The sequence below is a fragment of the Melospiza melodia genome, chromosome 27 (genome assembly GCF_035770615.1).
Source record: "Melospiza melodia melodia isolate bMelMel2 chromosome 27, bMelMel2.pri, whole genome shotgun sequence".
Lineage (NCBI taxonomy): Eukaryota > Metazoa > Chordata > Aves > Passeriformes > Passerellidae > Melospiza > Melospiza melodia.
In genome coordinates, this window is record NC_086220.1 from 10,687,977 (window position 1) to 10,705,919 (window position 17,943).

At 56.7% G+C, this 17,943-nt stretch overlaps 1 protein-coding gene across 2 annotated transcripts; it reads right to left on the minus strand.

Annotated features, from left to right (window-relative positions):
- Positions 1-324: 324 nt before the first annotated feature.
- ASAP3 (ArfGAP with SH3 domain, ankyrin repeat and PH domain 3) lies at positions 325-17,284 on the minus strand. 2 transcript variants are annotated; one of them, XM_063177585.1, is made up of 26 exons: positions 17,115-17,283; positions 13,298-13,370; positions 12,789-12,934; positions 11,224-11,298; positions 11,050-11,099; positions 10,662-10,788; positions 8,594-8,679; positions 7,750-7,825; positions 7,540-7,626; positions 7,183-7,292; positions 6,882-6,951; positions 6,269-6,356; positions 5,714-5,762; positions 5,438-5,625; positions 5,190-5,323; positions 4,688-4,782; positions 4,244-4,424; positions 3,826-3,911; positions 3,603-3,718; positions 3,446-3,513; positions 3,166-3,273; positions 2,808-3,051; positions 2,447-2,720; positions 1,812-1,956; positions 1,542-1,664; positions 325-1,273 (listed from the first exon to the last, which is right to left on the minus strand). In XM_063177585.1, the coding sequence occupies exons 1-26, from the start codon at positions 17,235-17,237 to the stop codon at positions 1,199-1,201; spliced, it is 2,997 nt and encodes a 998-aa protein (XP_063033655.1). In that variant the 5' UTR covers positions 17,238-17,283; the 3' UTR covers positions 325-1,198. The 2 variants fall into 2 exon arrangements, with proteins under 2 accessions (XP_063033655.1, XP_063033654.1); XM_063177584.1 differs by having other exon boundaries at positions 2,447-3,051; positions 17,115-17,284.
- Positions 17,285-17,943: the final 659 nt, after the last annotated feature.

The following is a 17,943-nucleotide window of genomic DNA, read 5'->3' on the forward strand; positions in this document are numbered from 1 at the left end:
CAGCAGAGCCAGTTGATAGTGTTCCAGCCTGGGGCAGGAGCAGGAGCCCCTCAGGCCTGGCTGGACAGGCAGCAATACGGGGCACAAGCCACTGGGATTTGTAGGTGGCAACAACCTTGCCATCCTTGCTTGTCCCTGCTCCAGCACGCACATGGGGGGCTGTAGTATGAGCATCCTGCTCTGGATCCATGTCCCAGCTAGCCCCACATGGCTGCCCCCAAGGGTGATCACACATGCCAGGGACTGGGAGCCCTGGGAACACATCAGCAGCATCACCATGCTGGGGATGGCAGGGCAGGGGTTGTACCCCCCAACACACTCCCAGGTGCTTAAAAAATGATGGTTTATTAGAAATCAGACAGAAAAGACTTTAAAAAAGACTTTTTTTTGAGATGAAGCATCTGACACAGAAATGAGAAGGGTAAAGCGAGGGGGTATGGAGGCAGGTGGCTCCCAGGGGACACTGCTACAGGGGTTTGCAGGTCCTAGAAAAAGTTGCAAAACCCCCTCTGAGACCCCCCCCCCCCCCCCCCCAGGGAAGGGGCAGTGATTGAGGGACATGGGGCAGGGGCTCTGTGGTAGCACCTGAAACATCCCCTGCCCTCCAAATCAAGGAATGGCATTTTGCTACCAGTTTTGGAGAAGCTTTGCAGCATCCCTGAACTCCACCAGTCCAGGCAGCTCCCAGAACCTGGGGTGGGGGATGGACACAAAAAAAAAACCCCTCTCCTATTTCTTGCCCATCCCAAAGGCTTCACAGTTGGGGTACAGGAGGAGGCTGGTGGTCCATGGCTGCCCCAGGATGAGGAGGAGGCTTCATGACTACCTGGCAGAGGGTAGGGGATACCAAATACAGCTCCCCCATCCCAAATTCCTTGCAGACAAGGAAGAAGAAAACCCAAGTGATGGGCAGAGACCACAGGAATGACAGAAGAGCAGCGGGAGCAGGGGCTGGCACAGAAACTTCAGCCCACCAGTGCAGCAAGCATGCCCATTCTCTGCTCCTCAGCCCCCCACTGCTGCCATCCATGGTCGGTTTTCCCAGTGCAGGGGATCTCAGGGCCCCCTTGGAGGGCAGTGGTCTCATGCCAGGATCCTGGGCACATGTCCCTTTGGCCTGGCTCTACCAAGCCCCTAGCAGGGAGCTGGCTCTACTCCCAGTCAATGGGACAGTGACAAATGGGCCACCCCCAAACGGTCAGTCTTGCAAGAGGTGGACGAAGCTGGCAGGGAAGACTCCAGTACGGGAGCCATCACCCTCGATGAAGCCAACCTGGGGGTGCAGAAAGAGGGTTCAGGGGAGTGCAAGTCTTATCTTGAGATATCAGCCCCAGAACTTCTTCCCTGCTCAATTCCAACAGGCATTTAGAGAGGCAAAGCTGTGGTGACACATCAGCGGAGCCCTCCTAGCCCTCCTTCATGCATACATGGGGCAGAAATTTCCCATCTGTGCCCCCCCAGAAAAACCCAGCCTCCTTCAGAAAAGAACTGGAGGGGGGAAAGGACCAGGACCAGCAGCTGCCCATGCCATGCTGACTCACCCAGATCTGCTCGTCCTCCTCCCGTGTCACCACGATGACCTCCCCCTTGGAGAAGGTCAGCTCTCGTGCCTTGTCTCCCTTGCAGTCAGCCACTGCCTTTACTCGCTTCTGCCTCCTCTTGGCCTGAAATGGGATCAAAAGGGGGTGAGATACCCCCCGAAGCCATCCAAAAGGTGGCAACAGGGATAGGACCCCCTGATCACTCCATCTGCCACCCCAGGATAAGAGGAGCCAGGACACTTGGGGATGCAGAGGAGGATTTGCACCTACCGGAGCAAATCTTCTGGGCATGGGCACAGGGGGCAGCTTGCTGACAGCAGGGTCCTCAGGGCCACCAGGGCTCTGGGGGGACCCAGCTGATCCCATTTTGCCCACCATGCCACCAATGCGCCGGTACGAGCGGGTGCTCTCTGAGCTGTGGGTGACAGTGGGAACAGTGTCATCCCCCTGTCTGCTGTTGCTTTCCCCCACCCTGTTCTCCATCCTGTGAGGTCTCAGGGAGGTTAGGGCTTCCCCCATGGGACCTGGATCTCACCCACAGCCCCCTTGCTGCTGATGAAAAGGGTCCCCAGCACCCAAACTCCCTCAAATGAGCCCATCCCACCACATTTTCCCAAAGGAGAGAAAAAATACGTATGATAACTGGCAGAGGATCTTGGTGTCCTCCCAGATAATCTGCATCATTGTCTCCAAGGACAACCCAGCATCCCCATAGCTGCCCTTGTCTCCTCCTGCATCCCAGGGTCACCATCAGCTTCTTTGGAGATCCCAGAGGGTGGGGACCCTTTTGCTTCACAGCGATTCTCCATGCCCATGGGGGTGGCAGAGGTTGAAGTTCACCCACCAGCACCATACAATGATCTCCCAAAACCAAGTGCAACCCCAGTCTGGAGCAGGGTCCCTACCCAAACTTGACAGGGGGGATGTCAGGGACTGCGCTGCCTGGCAGGGGCTGTGTGGGTGGGGGACTCAGCTCTGGCCCCCGCCGACTGCTGCTCGTGTCCGTCTCGGAGCGGGTTTCCCAGTAGGCTGCCCACTGGCTCTCGGTGGGGCTGCGGGTGCTGGGAGTGCCATCCAGGGCACCTGTGCTGCTGGCACAGGGCAGGCTGTGTGGTGCTGCTGCCTCCGCTGGCCCAGAGCAGTGGGGATCCGATGCCTGCCGGGGCAGTTCAGGGCGCTCTGGGGGGACACACGCAATGGGGAGAACAAACTTGGTCTCTGGGGGAAGGCACAGCCCCACCGTGATGACCTCCTCCTCCAACTCACCGGTGGGGCTGTGGCTGGGTTTGGGGCGAGAGCTGCCCCGCGTAGGGTTTTTGAGGGGCAGTGGCGGGGGGATCTCCTCGCTGTGAGCCCGGCGGGGCGCCGTGCGCGAGGGCACCAGGATGCTCTCGTAGGTCTTGTTGGTGATGTCCATTCCCATGCAGCTCCAGCGGGTCTGGGGGCAGGCAGGCAGCGAGCTGGCGGCCAGTGGTGATGTGCCCTTGAAGGAGCGCTGGAGGGGGCTCACCTGGGGGTACACACACAGCTCCAGGGATGTCCCGCGGCCACCAGCCCCCCAAAAGGGTGTGCACTCCCACAGCTCCCTTACTGGGGATGTGGAGGCCCCACCGTCCCACAGTACCTTCTCCTCCAGCTCATCCTCACTGTCATAGGGCAACTCTGATAGGGGCTCCCAGTCATAGTCCACATGGATCTGCAGAGATAGCTTCCCTGCCTGCGCCTGCTCCAGCTGTCAGAGGGATAGGCCAGGTCAGGAGGATCTCAGCATGGGGCAGCCCACAGGGGTCTTGGCACTGGAGGGACACGTTCCAAAAGCCCCCCACCTTCATGCCAGTCCTCCTCAGGCACTTGATCCCTTCTCCCCACTCTGAGCTTCTCCCCCATTCCTCCATCCCACCTACCAGCTCCTCACACTCGCTGTACTTCAGCCTCCTCGCCACATCCAGAGCTGTCTCGCCTGCCGCATTCACTGCCCAAGGGACAAAAGGGGGACAAATCCAATTTGCAGCCTTACCACTCCCACCAAAGAACCCCAAAACCTCTGTCCCAAGCTTATACCTGTGGTGAAGGTGGCTTTCCCTTTCAGAAGCAGCTTGAGGCAGTTGGGCTGGTTATAGAGTGCACCGTAGTGCAAGGCCGTGTTCCCATTCTGTGTCACTCGGTCCAGCGTTCCCCTGTGCAGGGCCAACAGCAGGAAAGTCAAGGCTTTGATGCAAGCACTCTGTACATTCCTCCCATGAGAGAGAGGGGCAGGGAACACTGGGAGCCCTTGGGGACACACCCATTCTGAATGATGAAGTCCACCAAGGGAAGGGATGATCTGTCGGCATGGCGTACGGCCACGTGCAGCGGCAGCTCGCCTGCATCCTGCCAAGAGATGGGAGGGAGAGATGACCCTGAGAGTGCTCATCTTTCCTCAGGAAAAAGTGAAAAGAAGTACTGGATCCAAGAATGCTCATCTTCCCCCCTGAATGAAGGGAAAAGGAGTGCTGGATACATGTATGCTCATCTCCCAAGATATGGAAGGGAGAGGAGAGCTAGCCTCAACAATACTTCATCTCCTGTGTGTAGGAGAAAAGAAAGCTGGACCTAAGGATGCTCACCTTCCAACCAGCATATCCCTTCCCAAAGCCCAAGGCACCCCAGAGAACAGCCACCCAGAGAGGGAAAATCCATTCCCTGTTGGGTGCAGGCCTCACCTGACCCTCAGGGCTGGCCAGGGGCTTGGTCAGGTCATGCCCCTCGGCAAAGGCCTTGAGCAGGGCCAGGAGGTCACGGGCTTGAATGGCTTCCCACAGGCCGTGGGGGTTGTCCTGGCTGCTTTTCTGCACGTAGCGTCGCTCCATGTACTTGGCCATGATGTATTCCTTGCGCGCAGCCCTGCCAGAAGGGGGGCTTAGATGGGCATGGAGACGGGCTGTGGAGCCCTGTGCTCCTGCCTCCTCCTGAAGCCTCAGGATCAAGGGTAAGTCTCCAAAGAGGTGCAGATCCCCAACCACAATCCAGCAATGACACCAGGATGCCTCATCCCAGGGCTGTCTTAGATGGGCAAAGGCAGCAAGGGGACAAGAACAGGGCACACACCAAGCACTCCTTTTCCTTCTCCTCCTCTTCTTCCCAGCACACCCAAGTCCCTGACTCACATATCACTGCTGGCTGAAGGCTTGGGACAGTCCTGTGTGGGTAGTGCAGCCTCCATGATCTCATTGAAACGAGTGTTCCCAATGCTAACAGCCAGCTAGGGAGAGAGGAGAAAAGAGGGACATAAACCCTCCTGGTCACACTCACCCTGTTCCAGCCAGATCCCATCCCAGAAGGAAGGAATCCATTGGATCCATCCAGGGCTTTCCCAGAGCAGCATCTTTGCCAGGATGATGCTCTTTTACGGCAGTGGAAATCTATTTTAGGAGGGAGAAAATCCTGGGGAGCTGCCAGCAGCCCCCTGCTTAGCAAACAGCTTTGCAGAGCCCCCCTTGCCCACACCACTGCACTGGGGAAACTGAGGCAAGTTTGCAAGCCCTGGAGCAAACTGGGGACAGATGGGATGGAGAAGAAGAAATTAACCCTGTGTCACAGGAGGTTTGGGACACACAGAGGGTGGTTCCCAGGGTGCCAGGAGATCTCTGGGGTCAGAAAGCAGCTTACCAGCAGCTCAGAGGTGCTGAGAACATCCAGAGTGAGGGACTGGATGCGGGAATAATGCACACCCAGCTCCCGATGGATGCCAGAGCACTCGATGCACGTCAGGATGCCAAGGTTGGTAGAGAGCCACGTGGGATCTGCAGTGGGAGCGGCGCGGGGCTCAGCGGCATGCCCAGCCCCCAAAGACGCTGCGACCCCCATGAACCCTGACTCACACCCAGGGCGGGGGGACACTCCAGGCCCTGACATACCTGGGGCACCGCAGTCACAACACTGCTTGTTTCCTGGCATGTTCTTCACCTCACTGATAACCAGCCTGGTGAGCTCCTGCATGCCGCCGTCCACCCCAGTGCCTGCTGCCACCCCGCCACTGCCCCCATCCCCCTTGAAGGCATTGCTCAGGGCTTCATCCTTGCTGTTCTGCAGCACTGAGACCCACCTGGGCAGGAGGGAGGAAGAAGAGGAGGATGAGGAAGGCAGAGCAGGATCTGGCATGTCAAGGAGGAGGGATGGGCTGTGGCACTTACACAACACACTCTTGCTCATCCTCTGCTTGGAAGTGATATGTCCTGTTGTCTGTAGGGATGGGGAGAGAAGAGAGAAGGTGAAAGGAGAGAAGCTGTGTCTGCCACATCCCTTGAATTGTTTAAGCTTGGACAGGGCTTGGAGCAATCTGGTCTAGTGGAAGATATCCCTGCCCACAGTGCAGGGATGGAACAAAACAGTCTTTAAGGCTACTTCCAACCTAAACTATTCTAGGATTCTGTGGTCTAGGGATGCTGAGGAATAAACTGAAATCTCTTCAAAGGAGCTGCTTAATTACAAATTAAATCACTGCACATCACTCTCCCATCACCTGAGCCCTGATCACAATCTCTTTTTGTCTCAGCTTTCTAGCACTCACTGGATTGGTCCTTCATCTGTAAAGACAGCCAGGAAGACACCCAGAGCCAGATTAAAGAGGGTGACACTGTGTTTCAGAGGGAAAACCCACTCCAAAAAGGGAAAGGTCCCACCAAAGCCTCCACCTCCAGGTCAAACACCTCACACCCCAGTCACTGCACCTCATCCCAGGTACTCACGTGTCACCAGGTCAAAGCATTTTTTCTCCTCGGCATGGGGCCGCACCTGGCAGGTGAGGAGGTTCACCTTCACAGGGGGACGGTTTATCTGCAGGGTGAGAGAACCGAGGTGGGTTAAAGGACCCACCTGGGCATCACCATCTCCAGGGGCAACTGTGGTGGTACAACCACCACCACAGACGGTTTCTCTCGGGATAACCATGCCAATTAGACCCTGTCTGACTCATTTCAGAAGAACAGGAACCCTTTGCAGAAGAACACGGCACCAAGAGGGGCCTCTGCCCCTCCTGCAGTTTCCAGCCTCCACCGCCAGGGGGCAGCCCTTCCCTCCCAACCAGCCCGTCCCCTTTGGGTTCGTCTGGACCCGCATTGTCCGCCTGTCTGTCCCCACCAGGATCACCTCCTCTCCCATGGACAGACACGGGGCACCACCCTGGGACCCCTGTCAGATACAGGGGACTTTCTTTGAACAGTCCAGTCTCATCCTGCATTGATTTTTAAGCCAGGCAGATTTGTGATCAGTTTTGGCAAAATTAAACCTGAAATCCAATGGACATTAAGCCCCAAAGGGTGCACAAAAAAGGGTCAGGTCTGCAGCCCCCACGCTCCCCACCGTGCTGTGGGAGATGGTCAGGCAGCCATACTTCACACCACACTTCCTCTTCTGCCACACTTTGCGGATCCTGAGAAGAAGGAAGAGGAGGAGTGAGGATTGCACAGCTGCAATCACCCACATCCACATCCCAAACCAGCCATGCAGAGGCCTGATGGGAGTTCTGGACATGGGGTTATGCTTTCTCTAACTCATAGAATACTAAATGTCCTGTGAGCTGGATTTCAGCTCTAGACCTCCCACGAGCACTGACAATATCAGGACGAAGGCAAGAGCTCTCCGGGATAACACTCATCCTCACCCATCACTCTTCTTGTACAGGAATCCTGACTTCTCTGTCCCATACTGCTTGTTGCCTTGGTGCTGATGGATACTGTAGCCGCTGCCAGAGTTCTTCCTGTTCAAGTTTTCCTGAAAAAAAGACAATAAAAAAGCAAAGTGAGAGGCACAGAGGCGGCTGCTGCCCCAGGTGACCTTGTCCTTACAGGGGTGCAGTGTGTCCAGAAGATGCCAGACAGCCCCATGCCCTCCTAGCATCCAAATGTCTCCAGGTCCCTGGAGAAGTTAACCCAGCTCCCCTCTCCCAAACTAACCCCAGCGTACCCAGCACCTCCCAATGCTCCTTCCCAGCTCTTCCCTGCCCATCCTGCAGTCTCACCTCCTTGTTCTCCAGCTGCAGGATGTTGCGGAGGGAATCACGGGTCTGCGTGAGCTGCTTCACCTCCTCCTCCTGTGCTTGGCGCAGCTGCGGAGGGAGCAGCTGCCCTCAGGGCTGCCCTCAGCACAGGTGCTGGCCGGGGCTGGCACGGGGATGGGGGCATCCCGGGGGACAGGCTGAGGGCACTGCACGGCAGCGTGAAGGCCTTACCGCATGCAGGGACACGGCGAGCTTCTCAATGAAGGGGTAGAGATTCTGGGCAGCCTTCCAGCCATCTTGGAAGAAACTGGGTGTTTGTTGAGGGTGATTAAGATGCAGATGGGGAAGATGGAGGAAAAAAGAGGGTTTTTAGAGAAATTGTGGCAGGAGATCATGGCGATCCCCTCCCTGGTACTTGCTTTGTGGCTCCCTGGCTACGGGGATCTGGAGAGAGCCCAGCAAAGGCCAAGCCTAGCCCATGGGGTTTGGATACCCCAAATATCTGGGAGGTCTGGCATGCAGGATTGGCCTCTTGCTTAATCCCAGCTCAACTCACTGGGGAGCAGTGCTGCCAAAAGCCACATTCTGGGGGGTCCCTGGGTCACAGTCCCGGTCAAAGACATGCTTTTGACCACCACGACAGTCTCAAACTGCCTCAGTTTCCCCACTTGAGAGCTGGAGGAGATGATGACTCCCACACACTGCTATTCCAGCCCCACGGAGCAACGGGAAAGGCAAGGGGATGTGGATCCTCACTCCAAACACTCTTGTTACAAGCCCCATGGCTAAAGCCAGAGCTGCTCAGCTGAGCTCATCCCTGGAAATCTATCCAGAAACCAAATAATCAGATACATCTCAAGCCAATGCCCCTCCCACTGCCCCATGGACACGTTTACAGCTTCTCAAGACAACAAAGCACATTTCAACTCCCCAGAGAAAACTGAGAAGTGATGGGCTCTGCCCAGTATCTCCACTAACAGTTTTATGGCTCTGGGATGAGAGCAGAAGACCCCAGACCCTCAGGGGACCACCCAAGGGTGACAATCAGCCCCATCTTGACCCAGGTGGCACCTACTTGTGCTGAGCATGGAAAAACTTGATGAGGCTCTGCAGGAAATCTGGTCCCTGCTTCATCTGAGACTCTCTGGCTTTTAGCAGGTACTGGAGGGGGAGAAAACACCTGGTTAGGTGACAGAGACAAGGACCAGCTGAGAATAACCCAGAGGAAAGAGCAAGAGCCTGCCTAGCCCTTGATTCCCTTCCCAGCACAGGGAGGAAGGTTAAAACACTGGCTGGGTTTCAAGAAGTCAAGTCATGATGTTGGATTTGAAGGCAGCTCGCTGGGGACCACCCTCAAAAACCTGGCTCTGGAAGTCCTCCAAGACATGGAAAGTTCAAGGACTGAGGCAGGCCTCCAGGCTTTCCAGCCAAGCATGCTTCTCCCACTGCTCATTACTTCTGGAGTTAATAAATAACCAAAACTCAAGGCTGCTTGTGAAGGAAAGAAAAAACACAACAAAAAAGGCCAAATGTTTTTGAAGGTATGGCCCTTTTATTCCCAAAAAATCAGATTCCAAGAAGTGAGCACCTGCAGCACACCAGCACTGGAGGTCTGCTGGAGTGCCTCGTGGGATGGGGAATTTCAGCTTTATGCATCAAACCCATCCATCAGCTGCAAGCAGGGAAGGAAACACACTGACTCTAGCTCACTCTAAGTAAAAGAAGGAGGGGAAGAGATTTTCCCCCTGCAAGCTCCTCTCCAGCTGCTGGAATGGTTTTGAATGGGGAGTGAGGGGAGGGGGAGGCAGCCCTGAGCTGTGGGGGTTTTCCAGGGTGAGACAGAGCTCCTGGAATGGAGCCTCCCCATGCCCCAGGCACTACAGACACCCTGAGGGGTTGAAGTGCTCCATGACAGCTGGAGAGGCCAAGTCAACGTCAGGGAGCACGTCCCACACAGAAAAGGCCACGTGTGCCCAGCTCCTGTGGGATGTCCCTGCCCTGCCACCCACATCCCACGGTGACAGTGGCAGCAGAGCATCCCAGGCAGCAGTGGCTGGGACCTGTGAACAAAGGGATGCTCCCAGCAGCCCTGGGCCCATGTCCAACTGCTCCCACAGCCCTGAGGGTGTGAAATGGCCCACAATGAGGAGACACCACCACTCCATGGAGTGAAACAGCACCCTGGAAGTAGCAAAACCAACTTTCCAATAAACCTGTGTGCATCATATGGGCCCCCAGCCCCCCAGAAGAACTGCCCTCCCATTTCCAGGGCCAATGCTGGCAGCTCTCATGCATGCAGAAACACGGATGCACATGCCCTGCTCCAGCTCCCACCTCTCCATGTGCTGTTATTTATCCCACAGTGGAGCTATTCAAGGGAGTGACTCATCTGGCCGCGTCCCAGCTCCGAGGCAGGCACAGCCTCCTACCCACAACCCCTGTTCTTTGCTGGGCAGGCATGGGGCGGCACCTCAGGAACATGGGAGACCTCTGGGACAACCCATGGCAGACTTGTTTCCTGCTCTGCCACCCTGCGAGTCTATGGGGCTGCTGAGTGTCTGGAGCCAGGACACTTGGGTTCCTCATTGCTGCAGGGCTTTGAAATTGAGTCTTCTTCATTTATTCCAATCTGACCTCTTGAGCATGGACTGCAAGGACCCAGAATTGACAAGGATCTGGGGTGACTTGTGACCTCCTTCATCAAAGCCAGGAGCAGTTTTGAGAATAGGCAAAAACCACAAAGGCAACCTCACGGACGTTAGCCAAAAAGCTTACTTTTTACCCAAATGCCACCCAAGGAAGGGTAGGAGTGGAGCTGGGGGGACATGGAAGGAACCCCGAGGCCACCCTTGTGGGGCACCATGGGTGCCATTTGGAGCTGCATCCCACAGGGACCTCAGTAGGGGGATGGGATGGCATGGCATGGCATGGCATGGAGATTCCCGAGCTGGGACTATGCTGGGGCACAGGGAGCAGGGGACAGACAAGGGTCCCCCACAGCACACAGGTGGGGCTGCTTTGGTGTCAGATACTGGGAGAGGCTCTGATGTCCCTGCACAGCTTCTAGCAGAGAGGTCCCCTGTGCCCCCTGGGACTCTGTTCCTGGTGGGACAAGTCCCCAGTCCCCTTGGCACAGCCCCCACCTCAGACATGTGGAGCTGCAAGAGCCGCCGCTCCTTCTGCATGTCCTCGGCCACCTCCGCTGCTGCTGGCTCGGCCTGGATGACCCCGGCCACGCGGGCTCGTTCCTTCTCCTTCTCCATCTTTCCCCTGTGGAATGGGATGAAGGTGGGCTGGGGACATCCCTGCTCTGAGGGGTGTCCCATGCAGGAGGCTACAGTGGGGATGGGAGAAGGAGAAACATCTCCAGGCCCTCTCCAGCCCCTCTCCCTTTCCCCTTTGGGAAAAGCTGGACCAGAACCCTCTCCATGACAGACTGGCACCATTGGTGCCTGGCTCCAGTCCAGGGACAAAACACCTTTGTGCAGAGTGGGATTAGGTAGATTTTGCCAGAGGCAGCATGCTACTTACACTTTGGTCTCATAATCCTTCCAGGCCTTTTCAATCTGCTTCTTGGAATCCTGTGGCAAAGGAAAAAGGGGGTGGCAGCAGTCATGGAAAGCAAAAGAGCCAGTGGCACTAAATGGGCCAAGAGGTCTCACTGCAGAATGTCACCAAATGAGTGACCCTGGGGACAGGACTTACCAGGCGGCCATCCTTCAGCTGCCCCTTCAACAGGCTGTCCAGGGGGAAGGACACGATGTTATTCAGGTTCTGCACCTGCAGAAGGTAGACATAGGGCCATCCCACGGTGAGGGAAGTCAGGGAGCTGGAGCCCCAGGTCTTCCCCAGTGCCAGGGACCTCCCCCCCAACTCTGTCACTGCCCCAGGAAGGGTTAAAGAGGCTGGAAGGGTGGCTGAATCCAGGATCCTGGCAGAGGGCACGCCGGGGCTTGTTGGAACTGGCTGCAAGATGTCTGACGAATGTGGCCCTTCCCACAAACCACACCAGCAGCACAGCTGCCGAAAACAAAGCTGTCTTCCCCCACTGACACCTCATCCCTGTCCCGCTCCTGTCTCCAGCAACCAGCAGCACGACCAGCCCCTCCACGGTCCTGTGATACAAAGAGCTCACCCATGTCAAAGGGTCTTCCCAAAATGCCTACATTTTTTGGGATCTGGGGGTAGCAGTGCAGCCACTACTACCCCTACCAGTGCTGTGCAGGGGTCTGTGGTGGGGACATGGGAGCCCTCCGCTGTCCTGGCCTCCCTCCATGCAGCCCATGGAGCAGCACCCCATTTGAGAGCTGTGAGAGAAGCTCCAGCACCCACATGGGACTTCCCCAGTGTACCCAGATTTCTTGTAAAGGGTTTTGGTCCTCTGCAGCACCTGAGGAGAAAGCCAGCCCCAGGGCACAGGACCACCCCCAAACCAGGGGTAATGGGGTACTCCAGGGAGACTCTAGGAGGGGAAACAGCTTTTTAGATCTGGTTTTGGCACAGAACTCACTCAGCATCATTTGGGGCAGGAGGTGGAGACCCTCAGAACTGGTCCAACTCCTCCATCAGGACAGTTCTGCAGAGCTCTACTGGAGCATGGGAGTCCAGCAGGCTATGACAGCCGGGATGGGGAAGGGGAGGAGGAGGGAGGCCCAGATTGGGGTAACTGGGAGAGGAACACACGAAAAATCTGAAATTCTTGCTGGGGGAAGGGCAGCAGAAATCAATTTCCTCTTTAAGCAGAGCCAGGGGCCAAAAACACCCTTTGGAGAGGGGGATTTGAAAGTGAACAGAGAGGGGGTGACATGGGACCCCCCCAGGGATTTGCTGCTGGGCATACACGAAGCCAGCTCCATTCAGGACCTGAGTTTTCCATCAGAGCCATTCCTGGCCCGGCTCACAGCCGCCTCTGCCTGCTCCCCATGGCCCCACTGTGCAGCCCAGCGTGGCTTTGATTTACTCTTGGCAAGCAAGATCAGAGATGCAATTGATGTGAGAAAAAAACAGAAAGCAAGAAAAAAGGGAAAAATGAAAATAGCAGCCCCAGCTTCCCATTAGATCCCAGTGTCAATGGCCCCAGGGGGCTGGGAGTGAGCTATAAATCCAGTAATGAGGGTATCAGATGGTCTGAGAGCACTGGGAATATGTCCCTGAGCCCAAGGTAGGAGGTAGGGATTGCTGCATGTGGTGGAGGGCAGCTAAATTGGAAGGAGGGGAGCTGCACTGGTTGGTGGGGGATTCCAAATCCAAGTGGATGTGGGACAGCTCACCAGGTTCTTGAAGAGTGCAGTGACCTCACGGGTGAAGACCGCCAGGTTTAGGAAGCCGGTAGAGAGCTCATGGTTGTTCTGGGAGAGGTGGTTGTTGCCAAAGTTCTCCAGGGCCTCACTGTACTGTTCTTCATTCTCCACGTGGGCTGTATGGAGAGACATCAAAAAGGGACATGCAGTGACCCTGCAGCACCCAACACATTAGGGGCACACCATCTCTCCAACCCCTTCTAACAGAGCTGGCCCAATCCTAATGCAGGACAGCAGCAGTGCCACAAAAAACCTCCTTAAGGTTCTCAATTTTTCCTTTTCATATATATTTCAGACAGTTTTTTGCATCTAAGCAAATTATCAGGTCATATCGTGTGGTTCCACCAGCAGCTAGCATCCACCTCCTTACTTTTTTTGGGTTTGCCCGGTTGTGACCATTGCTGGTGGAGGATGGGGCTATCACACAACCACAGCCCCATGCTCTGGGAATGCCCATCATCTCCCTAAGCCCAACTCACTGAGCCCGGAGATGTGAATAGCTTTCACATATTTCCTGATCCTCTGGAGCACAGCTTGGTCCCCATCCAGGCTCTGCAATAGCAAAGAGAGAAAACAAATGGAGCTCATTAGCCAAGCATGGCTGCCACTCCCCCAGCCCAGCTGGCCTTTGGAAAGGCTGCAACTCTACTGTGCAGATGTGTGGGGTGCAATCCAAGCTCCCAGGGCTGGGAAAGGAGCTGGAGGCATCCTGGGATGCTGGAACCACAGCGTCCAGCCGGTCTCCTGCCAGGGCTGTAATCCCAATAGCTTTGCTGCCAAGCAGGGCTTTGGCTGGCTACAGAGAGGAGGGTTTGAGCAAGACAGTAGGAGGAGGTAAGAGGCTCTTTGGATCCCAGCAGCTTCTATTAAGCATAGAAAGCTTAATAGAAAGCCAGCCTTGCTGGCTCTTGCAGGGACTGTTTCAACCAAGGAGGAGTTGAAGCATCATGTATCACATAAGCCCATCCCCATGGCTCAGAACCAGGCGAGATGTGTGAGGGTGCTCAGCTCTCACAGGACTCACATCCTGCTGATGGGGACCTAAGTCCCATAAACCCTTGCGCTGATTGTGTGCTAAACCACAACAATCCCACAACGAGCAATGTGTCTTTCCAAACCCCCCCAGCTCATGCATGATCTTGCCCCATAGTCCCCAGCACCATGAGTCTCCCTGCAGCGCCATCACTCAGATCCTGCTCTAGTTTGCAGCTCTCCCCATCCTCCCATCTCTTCCTATCTGTATAGCTCTGATTTGCCCCCTAAGCACCACAACAAATTCAACCCCACCAAGCCCTGTGACAAACTCACCCCACGCAACCCAAGGGCAAAGGGCTGTGGTGCTGCCAGCACAAGCATCTGAGCACACGCTGGCCCCAGCATCAGGAAAGGGTTAAGGGTGGTTTGGCTGCAGGTACCAGAGCCATGATAACAGGCTGGAAATATTTAGAGGGCGTGAACAGCAGAAAGGGCAGGGATGAAACCTCGGAGGAATTACAATAAAGAGGCTCTCTCTCTGCTTGAGCTCTGTTGAAGGTTTTCGGGCTGATGTCAAGGCTGATTTCCTGACAGCAGGGTCAGCCCAACTTCAGCACTGCTCTGTCAGATGGGATGCTGCCAGGATGAACTGGCTTGGAGCAGACTGGGGTTGAGGTGGGAGCCAAAGCCCCTGCTCAGGAGTCTTGCAATGCATCTACAGAGGGGAGAATGTTGGGGTGCACCAAAGCCCCTCATGGCCCATCTCTGTGTCACATCCAGATGCACCAAACTCTCCAGAGCAGAGATATTCCCTGCCTCTGGGGGAACTTGGGGCTGGATGCCTGGATGCTCCAGGCTTGCAAACCTGGCAGAGTCTTAGGAAGGGGAAACGGAGGTAGCAGTAGCATGAGATGCTTTGGAAGCATCACTGGGAAAATGCGGGAAGACACTCCTTTCAAGTGTCCAGGATGGAGCAGCTCATCCTGGTGCCAGCTCACAGGTACTGGATGCAGAATGCAGAGCTGGTGCAGAGCAGGGATTATCCAGGGAAGGACACAAGAGCTTTCAGGAAGGGATCTGTGCATCTACCAATGGGCACAGGGCAAGCAGAGACAAGTATTTGGGTGGTTAACACAGAGGGAATCACTGTACAGTGCTGCTGGCACCTGCAGGCAGCACTGGCATCCCCAATGTACCAGACTGGCTGCTGGGAACACAGTCCTTGGCTGCTCAGGAGTGGAGGAGCAGAGATGTCTGGAGCCCCCGATGGCATCCATCATCCCCCAGGCCCAGCTCGAGTGCTTCTGGTCAGGGGGCAGCTGAGGACATCGGCATAACAGGGATGTCAGCAGGAGGAATTCCCCATGGGATGGAGGAAGGGATGAATGCACACCTGCACCACAGCTAGCTGGGCTCGCAGCTGAGGGACCTCAGGCAGGATGCTCAATGGAGGCCATTCTTCTCCCTCCTCCGCTGCTGCCGGCTCGTGCTACCCAGCGAAGGAGCCGCCGCGGGTGCCAGAGCCAGGGTGCCAAGCTGTCAGGCCAGGAGCAGTATGTGGCACTGCCCTGGGGGACAGGGCGAGCTGGGAGCTCATCTGCCAGCAATCTCTGCCATGTCACCCTGCCCTAGCCCAGAGGTACCCAGTCCCCTCTGATGTGCACACAGCACCAACCACCAAGGGCTGGATTCAGCCTTCCAAGCCCACACCAGAGACCTCAGGCTCTGTCTCTGCAGCAGCCCCAGGGATCCTGAAGTCCCACAAACCCCAGGGAGAGGACCCTCTTTAATCCCAGCAGGTAAACTGAGGCACAAAGTAGCTCTGGGCAATATCAGGATGTCTCCTTAGTGTTGAGCAGCAATCTCCAGTCCTCTCCCTGCTCACTCCTGCCCCTGATTTGAGAACAGTTCCTATCTTGGGTGCAGGTGGCCATGCTTTGTCCCAGGGTCCTGGTGGGATGTAGCCATCCCCTCCCATTCAGCAGTCACTGGAGTTCGACCAGCATCCTTCACTCCCTCCTGCTCACCAAGCCTCCTGCCAGTATTTGGGGTGGTGACAGGGTGGGTTATGGCTCGGTTTGGTCACAGAGCGTCTCTCCCCTCCTGCAGTGATCCCCAAATCCGCCACTGATTATCCCCCTTGCCTCATGCTATCACCATGTTGCAGCTCCAAAGATAGCAGGAAGCTGGTTTGCTCAGATTTCCCTTCTCCCCTCGTGCTAGGACCAGGGGCATGCCAAAGGTCTAGCAGGAGGTTGGCCTCCTCTCCAGACCCTCCAGTGGCATGGAGGGTTCAGCCCTGTGCCCTCCATGGCACATATGACACAGCAGTCACAATTCCCAACTATCTCTCATGCTTGCTGGAGCTTTACTAAGCCAATCCCAGAGATTCCCTGTCATTCCCGAGGGACGCATCTCTCCCCATCCCTGCATCCTTAACCACAGCCTCTCCAAGCAGCCAAACAAAAATCCTGCTGCTCCCTCCTCCTTCCCCACTGGGAAGAGGATCCATGACAGTGACCAGCATGTGCTGATGGAGACCAAGGTGCTACATGGTGTGTTCCCAGATCGCCAGGCATGGGACACCCATCCCATTGCCCCCAGGTATTCCAGCAGCCCTGACACTGGGGGCCCCCCACTCCCTGCCAGCTCTGGCTCTCCTTCAAAGTCATTCCTTAGCTAAGAGGAGTTGGCAAAAGCCACAGGACCAGCTGGAAAGTGCCTTTATTCCAGGCGGGAGGAGGATGAAGGCAACCCACTACCTTCACCCTTCCCAAAAAGGCTGCCGATGACTTTGGGGGAGGTTGAAAATACTCCCCAAGGAAGAGACCCCCCAGCGACACCACATCCCATCGGGGCTGGTTCCAGTACAAGAGCTCGATAGTGGATAGAAATGTGGGGCTGATTCTCTGAGGGCATGTCCTGGTCCCCGGGAGGGGCAGGTGGGGATGCTCTGGCCCTACAAATAAGGAAATAGGCCGCCCTGGCCTCGGGGTGATGGGGGATATGTCCTGGCCTCGTGGGGGGGGGGGGGGGGGGGGCACTTGAAGCTTTGAAGAAGCCTTTGCTCATTTCGACAGGCTTAGCTCCCCATAAAAGTACGACGGGTCTGCTCGGGAGATACAAACGGCCCCCCATCTGAGGGTCCCAAACCACGCATTCAGGATGACCAGCGTAGTCTCGGGATGAAAGGGTGGGCTCTAAAAAACAGAAGACCGAGGGAGGCGCAAGCATCAAGGGACTAGCACCTATTGGTGCGGAGGTGTTCCCAGGCGGGATGCGCAGTCTGACCCCCCGATCACACCCCCCGGCCTCGCTCACCTCCTCCAGAGCCCCCACGGCCCCCCGGCACTTCTGCATCTTGGAGGCAAAGGCGGCGGCCGGGGAACCGAGGTCCTCGCTGGCAACGGCCAAGAAGTCGGCCACGCTGAGCTGCTCGGGCATGGTGCGGAGGGCACCGGGGGCTCCGCTCCTCCCCTGCGGAGCGCCCCAGGGTGCCGGCTCAGCCCGGCTCCGCGCACCGCGCCGCGCCGGCAGCCCCGCGCCGCGAGCCCCGCACCGCGCCTCCCTCCGCCCGCTCCCGCCCTCCGCCGTCACGCGGCGGCCCCGCCCGTCCGCACGTTAAAGGCGAAGAGCAGCGGTGCTCCCCAGGAACTGCTCCAGTGACCCCCGTTCTGGGACGCAGGGAGTGCGGGGTTCCCCCGTGCTCTGGTGGCACGAAGAGAAAACCCTGCGGTTTTTCTTCTGGATCTGCACCGCCAGCCTTGCCTCGGCACCCGCCTTTCCCAGGCACCAGCGTCCCCCTAACGCCAACACCCCCCCTTTCCGAAGCACTCAGCAGCCACCTAACCCAAGCACCCATTTCCGCCCGGAACCCACCTCACCCCAGCACTCACCTCTCCCAGGCACCCCAGCAACCACCTCTGCCCATCTTGGTAGGAGATGGAGACCACACACAGTGATGGTTTAGGATTATGCCCAGTCCGCTCCAAATACCGGTTTAACTGGAGGTCACTCCCACCCTGCCCTTCCTAGGACCGTGAGGGTACAAACCTTGGACAGGGGATAACCACTGGAGCCTTTGGCTTTTTGTCCCGCTGGAGGCAACTTCTTTGTTCCCTCTCCCGTCCCCTCATTTGTCCCACCTCTC

Excerpts from the sequence above, each read along its gene's own strand:
- ASAP3 (XM_063177584.1), bottom strand. The coding sequence starts at position 17,237 with ATGCCCGAGCAGCTCAGCGTGGCCGACTTCTTGGCCGTTGCCAGCGAG. Across the intron at positions 11,299-12,788 it reads CTGCACTCTTCAAGAACCTG|GTGCAGAACCTGAATAACAT; the intron begins GTGAGCTGTCCC and ends TACCTTCTGCAG. Across the intron at positions 1,274-1,541 it reads AGGAGGACGAGCAGATCTGG|GTTGGCTTCATCGAGGGTGA; the intron begins GTGAGTCAGCAT and ends CTGCACCCCCAG.